The sequence below is a fragment of the Salminus brasiliensis genome, chromosome 19 (genome assembly GCF_030463535.1).
Source record: "Salminus brasiliensis chromosome 19, fSalBra1.hap2, whole genome shotgun sequence".
Lineage (NCBI taxonomy): Eukaryota > Metazoa > Chordata > Actinopteri > Characiformes > Bryconidae > Salminus > Salminus brasiliensis.
In genome coordinates, this window is record NC_132896.1 from 32,083,582 (window position 1) to 32,095,853 (window position 12,272).

General features: G+C 43.5%; 2 protein-coding genes across 2 annotated transcripts in view; one reads left to right on the top strand and one right to left on the bottom strand.

Moving 5' to 3' along the window:
• Nucleotides 1-6,786, top strand: part of LOC140541474 (alpha-1,3-mannosyl-glycoprotein 4-beta-N-acetylglucosaminyltransferase B) — a 32,546-nt gene extending 25,760 nt beyond the window's left edge. Inside the window, exons 13-15 of the mRNA XM_072664116.1 lie at nucleotides 857-932; nucleotides 2,375-2,487; nucleotides 6,074-6,786. Coding sequence (XP_072520217.1) covers nucleotides 857-932; nucleotides 2,375-2,487; nucleotides 6,074-6,091 — 207 coding nt within the window. The 3' untranslated portion in view covers nucleotides 6,092-6,786. The remainder of the gene's footprint in view (nucleotides 1-856; nucleotides 933-2,374; nucleotides 2,488-6,073) is intronic.
• A 1,411-nt stretch (nucleotides 6,787-8,197) lies between these two features.
• Nucleotides 8,198-12,194, bottom strand: scocb (short coiled-coil protein b). The gene is made up of 4 exons (XM_072664119.1): nucleotides 12,099-12,194; nucleotides 10,883-10,952; nucleotides 9,615-9,695; nucleotides 8,198-9,500 (listed from the first exon to the last, which is right to left on the bottom strand). Exons 2-4 carry the CDS (start codon nucleotides 10,899-10,901, stop codon nucleotides 9,358-9,360), a joined length of 243 nt encoding a protein of 80 aa, XP_072520220.1. The 5' UTR covers nucleotides 10,902-10,952; nucleotides 12,099-12,194; the 3' UTR covers nucleotides 8,198-9,357.
• Between the last annotated feature and the right edge of the window lie 78 nt (nucleotides 12,195-12,272).

Here is a 12,272-nt window from a genome sequence, read left to right on the forward strand (position 1 = left end):
AATGAGCAGCTTGAACGTGCACGCGTAGTGTGTTGTGTCAGGGGGCATCATGTATATTGAGGGTGGGGGTACATATAGGTACATATAGGTTGGGTAATATAAAAAAAGTGTGAATGCAGTGTGAATGTGTGCAAAATTAGACCATTTAAAATGTCAAATTAAATTTTAAAATTCTATTTATGGTATTTTATATATTCTTATATATGGTATTTTTAAAAACTTTAGCCTCAAACATGACGGAGCTCGAACACAGAAGCTTTAATAGAGAAAAAACTTCACCTACTTTTTAGGAGATAAATGGACGATCAGTCATTGGGCTGGATTAAGCTAAGAGCTAGGAGAGGAGCAGCTGTGTGTGTGTGTGTGTGTGTGTGTGTATAAGAGAATGAAAGGTACTTAGTTATATGATTTAATCCATATTTCATCATAAATAATAATAATAATAAAGTGTAATCTACCCTCTGAGCTCAACAGTAGTGACGCTGTGTTTACATCGCTAAATAAAAGCCCTAATACATCACTAGTCTCTGTAAAGAGAGAGAGCTAGGTAAGGAAGTTAAAGCCGAACTTGATAAGATTAGTCTGATTCATTTGTATTTATTTATGTATTTTTAGTTATTATCACATGATACACTTTCCATTATCACAGGGGAGTGATTTCAGGCCTGCAGAACGGGATCCAGCATGTTTTGCTGGTATCAGGAGAGTATTTAACCCACCATGCTGTGACGCTTTCAAACACACTTGCTTTCCCGTAGCTGCTGACACACACCGGTTACCCTGCGTGTGACGTAACAGCCACAGAACGTGTGAAGAAGGGTTTTGACACTTAGTTGTTTCACACTGTGTGTTTCAGGCCTCTGTGAGCGAGCGGGTGGAGAAAGGACTTCTGCCATGCTGTAGACCTTCGTCCGATGGCTTTGTGGTGATAGGTACTCACACGTCATTTACATTTCACCTGTTCATTTACATAAACACAAGAAGGATTTGAATGGCACACACACACACACACACACACACACACACACACACACAAAGAGATACTAGTGAAAAATAGAGAGCGTGAAGAACTGGTGAAATTGGAGGTAGAATTGTGTAAGCCTGTGTGTGTGTGTGTGTGTGTGTGTGTGTGTGTGTGTGTGTGTGTGTGTGCTTGCCAGCGGATTAACTGTCGTTTGAGGAAGGCTGCAGTGCGGCTATTTATTTGGAAACCGAAAATGAATACTACACTGGACTGGATTCTCATCTGCACTCTCAGAGCCCCCGTGTTCAGTAGTAATTTAAGGATTCCTGTAATCACCAACATATTTATACATAAATACAGAAATGACACAAATTTGCTTCGGTAATTTCAATAATTAACATTTTTTCAGAAGTAGATTTTAACATGTCTACGTTTTAACCAAGACAGGGTCCCATAAAAACCCACCTTGTAGATAATTGCTGAACCCCACAGTTCCTGCACATTCACACAGACTCTCAAACTTTACAAAATATACTATATTCTAGCTTCAGCTGCGTTCAGCCTCTTCACTGGCTTCCTGTAGCTTGAAAACCTTGACTCTGGCCTACAAAGCCAAGACTGGACCATCCAGCCCCTCCGTACTTGATAGCGATGGTCAAAAGCCAATCCTCACCAAGAGCCCTTCGAGCTTCAAGTGCGGCTCGGCTCGACCCGCCATCCCTCAAAATCCACTGAAGACGAGCGTCCAGGCTTTTTACTGTCCTGCTCCAAAGTGGTGGAACGAACTTCCCCTGGGTGTCCGAACAGCAGAGTCCAACGCTCGCTGTCTTCAAACCCAGACTGAAGACCTTCCTCTTCTGAGAGGACTTGGTCAGCAGAGTGTGTAGAGTACTGTGGTCTCCGTACTGACCTCTGTATTCTGTACTCTGTATTCAAGATTAGAGGGATCTTTTGGATTCTAGTCTGTACAAACTATATAAGGGTATTTTCTGAGTAAACAGAATCTGAGACACTTTGACAAGAACCAAACTGTGAGGTTCTGGACGACTGGGTCAGAACATCTCCAAAACGTCAGGCAGCTCTTGTGGGGAGTTCGAGGTGTGCAGTGGTCAGTACCTACCAAAAGTGCTCCAAGAAAGGAACCACCAGTGAATGAACAACAGCTTCACGAGCAGCTAAGGGCTCACTGATGTGATCCATGGAAACCTTAATGGATCTGCTGCTAACGTTAGTCTTGGTGTCAGATACCCCAGGACCCTTTCAGGGGTGTTGTGGGGTTCACTGTATTAGGTTAGGTTGTGCTAATGTTATGGCTGATATGATAAAAGTGCAAGTATTGCAGGTATACAATGTAAGAGCATTTCATTAAACGTGTGTGTGTGTGTGTGTGTGTGTTTTTGTTTTGCACAGGAACCTTTGTGAACGGACTAGCAGAGGGAGAGGTAGATGGAGCGCTCCGGGAGATGGATGCCTTACGTCTCCTCGTTCATTCAGACTCAGATGTCTGGGTCCTTCTGAGCGAGGTGAGGCTCAGTAATACTGCCAGCTGGTTTATATGGGAATCTGTAGACATTATACAGTATGTAGTCAAAAAAGAAACATTACCTGTCCAAATGTTTGTGGACACCCCATCTAATGAATGCATCCAGCTACTTTAAGTTGGTCCCACACAGCTTGTCTCGTCCCTGTAGTGAAGTATTGATAATGCAATAGAACTCTCAGCACCATGCTGCCTAATAATGCCAGGCGTGGGCTAGATAGAGGGGTATAAAGCCCCCCAGCATTGAGCTGTGGAGCAGTGGAAGAACTGCGTTCTCTGGAATGATGGACTGTGGTGCTCCATTTAATACTTTTAGGTTGGGGATGATGAGGTGGGGTGGTGATGATCATTATTCAACATCCTGACCTCACTAACACTCTCGTTACTAAATGCAATCAAATCCTCACAGCAATGCTCCTCCAAAATCTAGTAGAAAGCCTTCTTCCTTGGACAGTAGAGACAGTTACTCCAACAAAAGCAGGATAGAGTCTTTTTAATAGCCTTAAAATTTGAATGAACAAGTGTCCCAATACTTTTGTCCATATAATGTACCAGCTTAGAAAGCCAAAGTCGACCATGCTGCCGTGCCCCATGAGCAGAGAGGGTTAAATGCCTTGCTCAAGATCTCAAGAACAGAAGCAGCTTAGTGGACCTGGGTATCGAACCCACCACCTGTATAGACATATGAGCAAAAGCACCTCACCTGTAAGTTTTCTGATATATCTTTGGAACCTCAACATTATTCTGGGCTATCAACCAAGCCATAAACATGTCAGGCCTCTGTAATCTCCCCAACTCCAAACCCCTTTGCCTTTGTAAAGCATCTGCAGTCTGGGACATCTGTTGAGACTCGCAGCTCATTTAAATAGCCTTGCATTTTTATCTAAGGCAAACAGTCACTCAGTCATAGCGGGCAGTTATGGGATGCACTAAAACATGTGACAGACTCTCAGAGGAGCAGAGCTGGTTACACAGGTGGGCGATTTCACAGGAAAATCAACAGCTCGCTTGAAGCTGCAGTTCCAGTTTAGGCTCCAAGTTTACTGGAGGTGTGGTAATAGCGTTGAGGACCGGCCTGCATGGTACTGCAGTTCCAGACTGGTGCGTTGAAATACTCGTATGAGCCAAAACATTCTTGTCGCTGTTGGTAAAAAAGGTAAAGGTGCCTGTATTTGTCACTTCACTACATACAGAGAAACGTGTCCTCTGCTTTCGACCTATCTGTGATAGTGAACTAGGGCCAGTGATCACACACACACCCAGAGCGGTGGGCAGCCAACTCCAGCACCCAGGGAGCAGAGGAGGTGAAGGGCCCTGCCCCTGGTATATTACGTGGCCTAGTCCTGGTATCTGGCACCAAGGTGTTACAGCAGATCCTACAAGTTCTAGATCCTTCAGACCTAGCGCATCCACATGCATGTAATGGAAACGAAAACAGGGGCAGGTGACCTTCTGAAATTACTCCCGAGTCCAGGTTTGACTCGCACCCATTGTTGGTGCACATAGGTTAGAACTACTCAACTCCAGACACAGCATCAGTCCCAGTATCATCGACCTCATATTTCTGACCTTCATGAAGGAAACTCAACATTACTATCTTCATCAAGCTGGTCATTTTACTGTGGCTCATGGGTCTACAGCTCTGGAAAAATGAAGACCACATTTTTTTCTTAACTTTGCATCTCTACGTCTATGGCAACCATTAAATTCCAGGCATTTCATCTAACAGAGCTGAGGTAGCTGAATCTGCAGAGTATAAATGGCATAAAGTCCCAACAGCAATGTGAAAGACTAGTGGAGAGCCGGCTGAGACATGAGAGCTGTGATTGACCGTCAGGGTTATTGCACCATAGTGATTTCTGAATGCTCTCAAAGTTCAGATATTAGTCCTGTGTTGGTTAAATTGAATAATAATGTCATTGCATTTTAATTATTATAATAATTCTTCTTTGCATTGTTTGAGCAGTTGTTTTTGAGCAGCTGTCATTTCTGTAAATCAATAAAATAAATGATAAAATAAATTCATAAATAAATGCTCAAAATAGTAATATTCTTATTTGGAATTTAGGAGAAATGTTGTCCATGGTTAATGAAATACACCGCAAATATACCTTAAACTTATTACCTATAAATAGTAAAACCAGAGAAACTAATAATGTAGGGTGGTCCTTTATTTTTTCCGGAGCTGTGTAGTGTGGGCTGTGTGATGTCAGATAGCCTCGTTTGCTATTTTGCAGTTTGGGAATGACTTTATCTTCATTAAAAGGACGATAAGGTTTTTCTAGCATGACAAACCTGTGCAAAGCCTTGGTGTGTCATACAGGTGCATCTGGATTGTTTGGATTCTCTAGACGTTTTGCAACACTGGTTTTCCAGTATTATTCTAGTCACTAAAGAAGCCTAGCAAATAACGTCACTGCCCAGAAACATTTACACCACTTACATAATTTCCTGGTTCTTTTCTCATTAGTCAGACGTTTACATACACTCTAACTGGTCTTTATTTGGGCTAAATCAGTTACAAAATAAGTCTTTAATAGAAAAAAAACAAGAACTTGGTCACAAATTTTAATTTTGGGGGTTTTCTGAACTCAACACACGATCAGAATTATACACACAGGTCAAAAATATACATACACCTACATCGATTATTCATTCAGAGGTGCAAGGAGCTCAGAGCAGATCTGAGAAAGACAATCGTAGATTTACACCAATCATGAACATCTCTTGTAGCCGTTTCTAATTAACTTCTCTGCCAAGTTCTGGAAGAAGACCCAAGCTGTCACCCTCAGCTGAGAGGTTATGGGTTCGGATAGTCAGGAACACCCCAAGAACCTCCTAGGCCCAAGCTGTTGTCCAAGAAAGAAGCTCCTGCTCTGAAATCTTGACACCTTCGAGCTTGGCTGAAGTTTGCAGATGAAAAAAAAAGCTTTCTAGAGAAACGTTATAAGTTGTTTGGCCACAGTGGGTATGCCTGGAGGTGTGAAGAGTAAAGATTCAACCACAAGACCACTGTAAACCACTGCTGAGCAGAGGTGAATAGAGGAGAATCATGCTCTGGGGGGTTGCTGCCAGTGGAACTGGTTGGCCTACATTGCACAGTGAATGGAATGAGGATGGTGGAGGACTACCTCACAATTCTTCAGCATAACCTTCAGCATAATCAGCAGCTAGAGAGTTAAAACTTGGACACAACTGGCTGTTCAAGGTGCAAAATGACCCCAAATATAAACCAAATACATATACTGTGCTCAAAGTTGGGTCTATTCGAGGAAACCAACTAATTCAACCGAATTCAACCAATTCTGCCAAGTAGTGAAGGTCAAATATCCAACCAGAAGCTTGAAGCTAAGCTGTTGAAGGTACCACGTGCTAAGAGACATTTACCCAAATATTAAATGTGCTGTATGTCTAATTCTGGCCTTGTGTTGACCTCAGAAACCCCTTCCCCCAATCAAATTTAAACAGATGTACAGTGGAAACATCTGCGTCTCATCTGCGTGGTTGTCCAGCAGTGTGGTCACCAGAGATAAGGTTTGATTAAGAGTCTCGTCTTCTCTTTCTGACAGATCTTCATAAAAGTTTGATCAGCAGTGAAGAGCAGAGAAAGCGGAGAGTAGGATGGACTCCATCGGCGCCACAGCGCAACAGCACACCCTGCTGGCCAGGAGGCATTCGTTGAGGAGACTCCAAGAGATGAGAGAGGTCATCTGCTCTGCTTCTCTCAGTGGGCAGCACTAGTTGCGAGTAATGTCACAGGAATGATGGCTTTAATTTTTGGATGGATGGCGCATGCAGGGATCTGCAGACTGACTGCTGAGTGTGTTCAACAGGATGTTCAGCAGGATGGATATGGCTGATGAAGCCACACACTGAAGCACAACACTGGAAGAAAGGTGGTGTAGATGGACCCTTGAGGGACAGCACCCTTTCTAATACTGAATTTCTGATCATAAGCTAAGTTGGTGAGTTTAGAGCAGGCCTGTGATTATGGGGGGGAAACTCAGCCGACTCAGACTGCACACCATACACTAAACAACCCTAGATTTGTTTATTGTTCAATATATTTGATATATTGTTCTCTAGGGCCAAAGTATCTGTTATTTAAATACGATTTATTGACATAGGACCATGCAAATCAATCAGTCTTCCAATAAAGTTCAACATACAGCCGTTCGTTACCATCAGCACTCAGTTTCAGTGCTGCCTGTAACTGTCCTGGATGGTCAGATTTATTTTTATGAGTATATTTTTGGAAGTTGAAAGTAAATGGTTTCCTTTATGTTGACGACTGGCTTGGTTTCATTTAAAAAAAAAAGGAGGAAACCAGATGGTTTCAAGGAATTGTTTACTTGTTGATACCAAGCGGCTTTATTTCTCCTTCCGAGCACCTTTGGAAGCCCTGTGGAAGAGCGAGAATGGAGATGGAGGTGGAGGTTTAACGTGAAACAGGGAGGTGGAGGTAAGGCATGGGGAGAAGGAAGGGTATGTTGCGTTCTACTGCGGCTAATTCAGTTCTTCACTCCTCGGGCGCTAGCAGATAGAGGCTAACACTTGGTCTTCTCCTACTCCTCCAGTCTCTAAACCAAATGGGTTCACCTGGACACCTGGAGGCCCATTAGCACCGCACAGGTCAGCAACAGAGGGCAGCGTCTGTCGAGTGGGGCTACCTTGTCGTAGCATACTGCCGTAGTGTACATTTATAGGTAAAGCTGCCTCAGTAAACCAGTAGCGCTAGGTAGTATTTTCCGAGAAGCTAATGGCATCAGAGAATGCTCCCAGCAGAAGGATAGTGTAAAATCTGAGATCAGAGTAAATACGGTAAAAGCGGAGAGGGTGAAGGGCCTTGCTCAAGGGCCTAACAGTGGCAGCTTGTAGAGTCCGGGTATCGAACCCACAACCCTGTCATTAATGATGTGATTCTGGTTTTCCTGCATTGACTTAACAGAAAAAACAATGAATTCAAACTAATGTCGTTTAAAGCGACAGTCCGTAAGTTTGTGGGCTTTGGGGATTTAGAGACCTCTCTGGTGAGCATGTGTAAGTGCATCAATCATGCAGAGGAGCGCTTTTAAACTGTGCATTGTGGTGTGACCTCCTTTCAGAGCGGATGATTCAGTGGGTGAACGAGGAGATGAAGACTCGATTTGCCGTTCAGATATCTCCATGTTCACAGCATCCGAACTTCCACGAAACCTACCAGAGCGCTGTGATTTTAGAATGAATATATTAGGTGTTCCGGGGACGGTCACGCAGGCAGCACACTGACACCATTTACCATTAACTAAATAAAATTTTCACGCCTCCCCACTCAGAAAGACCACTGCTTTCAGTTGAAAACAAAAAAAAAAAAAATTAGGGACTGCCGCTTTAAGGTAAGCTCTAAAATGCAGATTTAAGGCTGTTACAAACATACATAAAAAACAAAGATATTTTAAAGAAAATAATCAAATTTTAAGATAGTACTTGAGAATGCAAGTTTTTTTCTTATGCACTGCTGTGGGTTTATCTTAAGAGTCTTCGTACATGTTTGCCTGTGAATTGTATTGCTAGCTAATAACGATGCTCTTCAGAAACTGACTGAAAATGCCCAGGCGAGAGGAGACTGAATGAAAACTCAGAAGACTTAATGTCAACATAAACACACACACACACAAGGGTACTCTCAGTGCTAGGACTAGAGCGAGGACTCGTTCAAAGGCAAATAAAATTGATTTATTCAAACAGGCACTAAAAGATACTGAACAACAGTAAAACGCTACACAGGCATGAAATACTCGCACACAGCTGTGATGCAGACCTGTAAAACTCTGTAGTGAAAAGCACCAGGAAAGAGGGTCACGGATTCCATTCCCTGAATTACTGTTACCTAATTTCTCAGGTTAGTTATTATACATGGTGACACACAGGCAGTACAGCAGCAGACAGTTCTGCAGGTCACATCAGAGCTGTGCTCCCGTCTACAAAAGTAAAACAGCTAAACATAAAATATAGAAGCTCATAGAACATCTAATGAAATAAAACACAAGTCAATGCAGTTCGTTTAGTTGTCTGTAATGATCTTGTTGGTCTTGTTAATATCCTGCCCTAACATAAGGCAACAAACTAGAATAGAAAATATAAATAGGAAAAAAAAACATGATCTTTAAAAGCTGCCCCGGTACTCTTCAAAATAAAGGAGCTTCAGGTTCTTTTGCTAGCATGGATCAGGCCCATGGAGCTGGAACAGGGAGGCGAACTCTGGGCTGGAGTTTATGGTGGCTTTGAGGTGGGTGAACAAAGCCAAGCCTCCTTAAAGCTCAGGTAAGCAATGGAGAGGAAGGGATGGGACGGGGTGGGGTGGGGTGGGGTGGGGTCAGGTGAGGTGGAGGAGTTGCGGCATGGTCCATCCCCAAAAGTTGAGCACTGGCATAATTCCACTTGGGAAATGCCATAGATGGACCAGTTTTGGTTCCACAGTGCGAGTGAGTGTGAAGCACCTTCTCTTGAGTTCTGAAGGTTCTTCACACTCGAACATCTCTCAAACCTAAAGTGGTTCCTTCATGGCATCTCCCAAAGAACCTTTAGAAGCACCATTATTTTGTAGGAGTGTGTGGTCATGGGATAGAACAGCTCTCCCTTAAGTCAGTGGATGTTTGAAGCACATAATCTATAACATACTAAATCAAGCAGCATCAAAATGAACCTAATAAATTAAGAGTGGGGATCATGTGACGGAAACACACGCCAAGCAAATGTAAACATTAGCCGTTTTAGCTGCATGTGGGTAAGACTAGAAAGTAAACTGTGCTGAGACGGCAGAGGGGTTTCTGACTCGAACTACACAGTAGGGGAAGAGGAAGGGGCTTCTCCCTTACTTCCGTTTGCTTTTGGAGTCAGTGGTTTGAAACACGCTGGACGCAGACATGAGGTTCTCTATGTACTGACCCAGAACCTGGTTTTCTGACTTAAGCTTCAGGTTCTCCTCCTTCACGGCATCCACCCGTGCCGAGAGGTCTGGGGAAAAAATGAGACAACAGGTTACAGATCGCAGGCATCGGTGGGACATGTGAAACATGAGGCCTCAGAAATTCATAGGTATTTGAAACTGGTTATGAGAGTGACTCCTACCCTCGAGAGTGTTCTGTAGCTCCAGGACCTGGTTAATGAGCCTCGTCTTCTCCTCCAGCTCCACCTGATTTTCCATGTCACCTGAACAGAGGTGGAAAGGTCATGTGGGTGTAACATAAAACTGCCCTTACGTGCTGTAATTCCACTTTGTTCCACCCATTATCTTAAAGGGGTAAAAGACGAGGGATTAGGCAAGGCGGATTAGATCATCTGGAATACATAGGGAGTGTTGAGACATCATCCAGCTCTGAGGTGTAATACACCCTAAGGCTTATTAGTCAATAAATACATGGAAAATAAGGCATTATTATTTGTTTCAGTTGTGCTTTATACTATACTTGATTATAGATGGAGCAAGCTGCAAGTTTTGGGAAATATGTCCAAATATTTGTGGACACCCCTTCTAATAAATCCATTCAGCTATTTTAAAGTGCACCTATTGCTGTCACAGATCTGCAAATGCACACAGACTGCTTGTGTACTCCCTGTAGAGAAATACTGCCAATAGAATAGGACTCTCTGGAGCAGATAACAAGAACAACCTATCGGCACCATGCTGCCTAATAATGCCAGGCGTGGGCTAGAGGGGTATAAAGCCCCCCAGTACTGAGCTGTGGAGCAGTAGAAGAACTGTGTTCTCTGGAATGATGGACAGTGCTCCATCCAGCACTTTGGAGTGAGTTGGGGATAAGATGGGGTGGTGATCATCATCCGGCATCCTGACCTCACTAACACTGCTCTTATCACTGAATGCAATCAAATCTTCACAGCAATGCTCCTCCAAAATCTAGAAGAAAAAAATCTAGCCTTCTTCCCTGGACAGTAGAGACAGTTACTCCAACAAAAGCAGGATAAACATGCGTAATAAGCTTTATTTAGTAAGAAACCATGAATGAGCAGGTGTCCCAATATTTTTGTCAATTTAGTGTACTTTTACTTTTTGCTATTACACTGCTATTCACAAATCATGAAACAAATCCCAGGCATGGCTGTACAACTATTTTGTTAGTCAGCCTTCAGATAAACAGTAGGTCTCAAGGAAGCTTAGAATAAATGGTAGATGTGCCCAGAATGATGAACAGAGCTGTGCATGAATCTAAAACTGACATCAAGAATGAAGTTCAAATAAAATAAATATCCAGGATACAGAAACATATTTTAAAAGTTAGTCATAATTAATTTCTCAGGCAATTAACCTCACATAAAACTGTCCTCTAACTTAACCAAGATCAGTAACCCTTCTCTAACCACCAGAGCGGCTCTCTTACCGTCCACGTCGGAGTTCATGGTGAAATAATCGTCTTCCTTTTTGGAATGCAGGGCTGCGACTCAGGAGCACTGAAAGACCAAAGCACAACACGTTACCCCCCAAATCTGCGGTTTCCATTCTCTGCTGCTTACTTATTTTAGACGACACACTGCAGAAACCTCCAGTGACAGAGCTGAGGTGCTGAAGACTGAAGGTGCTGTGTCTCAGGGTTAACACCGGAACCTACTGTCCTAAAGTCTGCAGACACCTGCTCATCCTTCAGCATCTCTCCTGAAATCAATTAGAGCATTTTAAGGGAGTTTGTTTCTGCTTTACTCCAGTAACCGCCTCTAACCTTCTGAGAGGCTTTACACAGTACATGCTGCTGTGTACAATGCTGTGAGGAATTGATTGCATTCAGCCACAAGGGCAGTAGTGAGCTCCATAGCTCCATAACTCCATAAAAGCAGCGGTGGGCTGTATACCCCTTTATCAACACCTCTGTCACACTTCTGAGGATTTGATGGCATTCGGCAAGACAGAGCAAGTTAGTTAGTGAGGTCAGGATGTTGGATGATGATGATGATGATGATGATGATGATGATCACCACCCCACCTCATCATCCCCTCAACTCCCACAGCTCAATGCCCCTGTAGTCCACGCCAGGTCAGGATGTTGGATGATGATGATGATGATGATGATGATGATGCCTGGCATTAGGCATGGTGCCAATAGCTTCATGTGTATCTGCCCCAGCAGCTGAATGCATTGGTTAGAATGGGTGTCCACAAATATTTGGACGTATTGGGTATCAGAGAGCAGGTTTAAGGCCTGACCTCTAACATCAAACGTCAGAAGATTAAAGCAGCTGTTAGCAGGGCCAGTCGCTATGCTAAGCTAAGCTAACACTCGCTAGATAGAAAACAGCGACGATTTAGGGCCAGAACCAGAGACCAGGACTAGCAGACGATCATTTCACACTTTGAGGATGATGTCTAACACGAAATATCCTCATAATGCCGGAGACAGAGCCGAAAACACACCTATAGGTCTGGAGATCTGCGCTAGCTACTGCTAGCTAAGCTAGCGCTGCCTGAGCGGCCTGACCCACAGCTGACACCATAAACAAACGGGCTCCTCTCCTCAGCATCCCGCCAGTTTCGCTCTGCAGATTAATACAAACACCCAGACATCCCCAACCACCCAAATACACGTTTAATAGCTGCATACGTACCTTATAAAGAGAATAAAAATGATTAATTGTTAATGTTTATGTCTAACGGGCCGGTCAGTTTAGCGCTCTACTTTTCCCACCTGTACTCGTACAAGTCCCGACCGTCTACGCCGGGATTGGCTGGTAGTTTATGCTCAAGAAGCGGTACACCAATCATAGCGCACGGGATTAGCC

Bases quoted from the DNA above. Each gene is read 5' to 3' on its own strand.
- scocb (XM_072664119.1), bottom strand. The intron at 9,501-9,614 runs GTAGGAGTCACT...TTTTTTCCCCAG, and splicing joins GCTACAGAACACTCTCGAGG to ACCTCTCGGCACGGGTGGAT.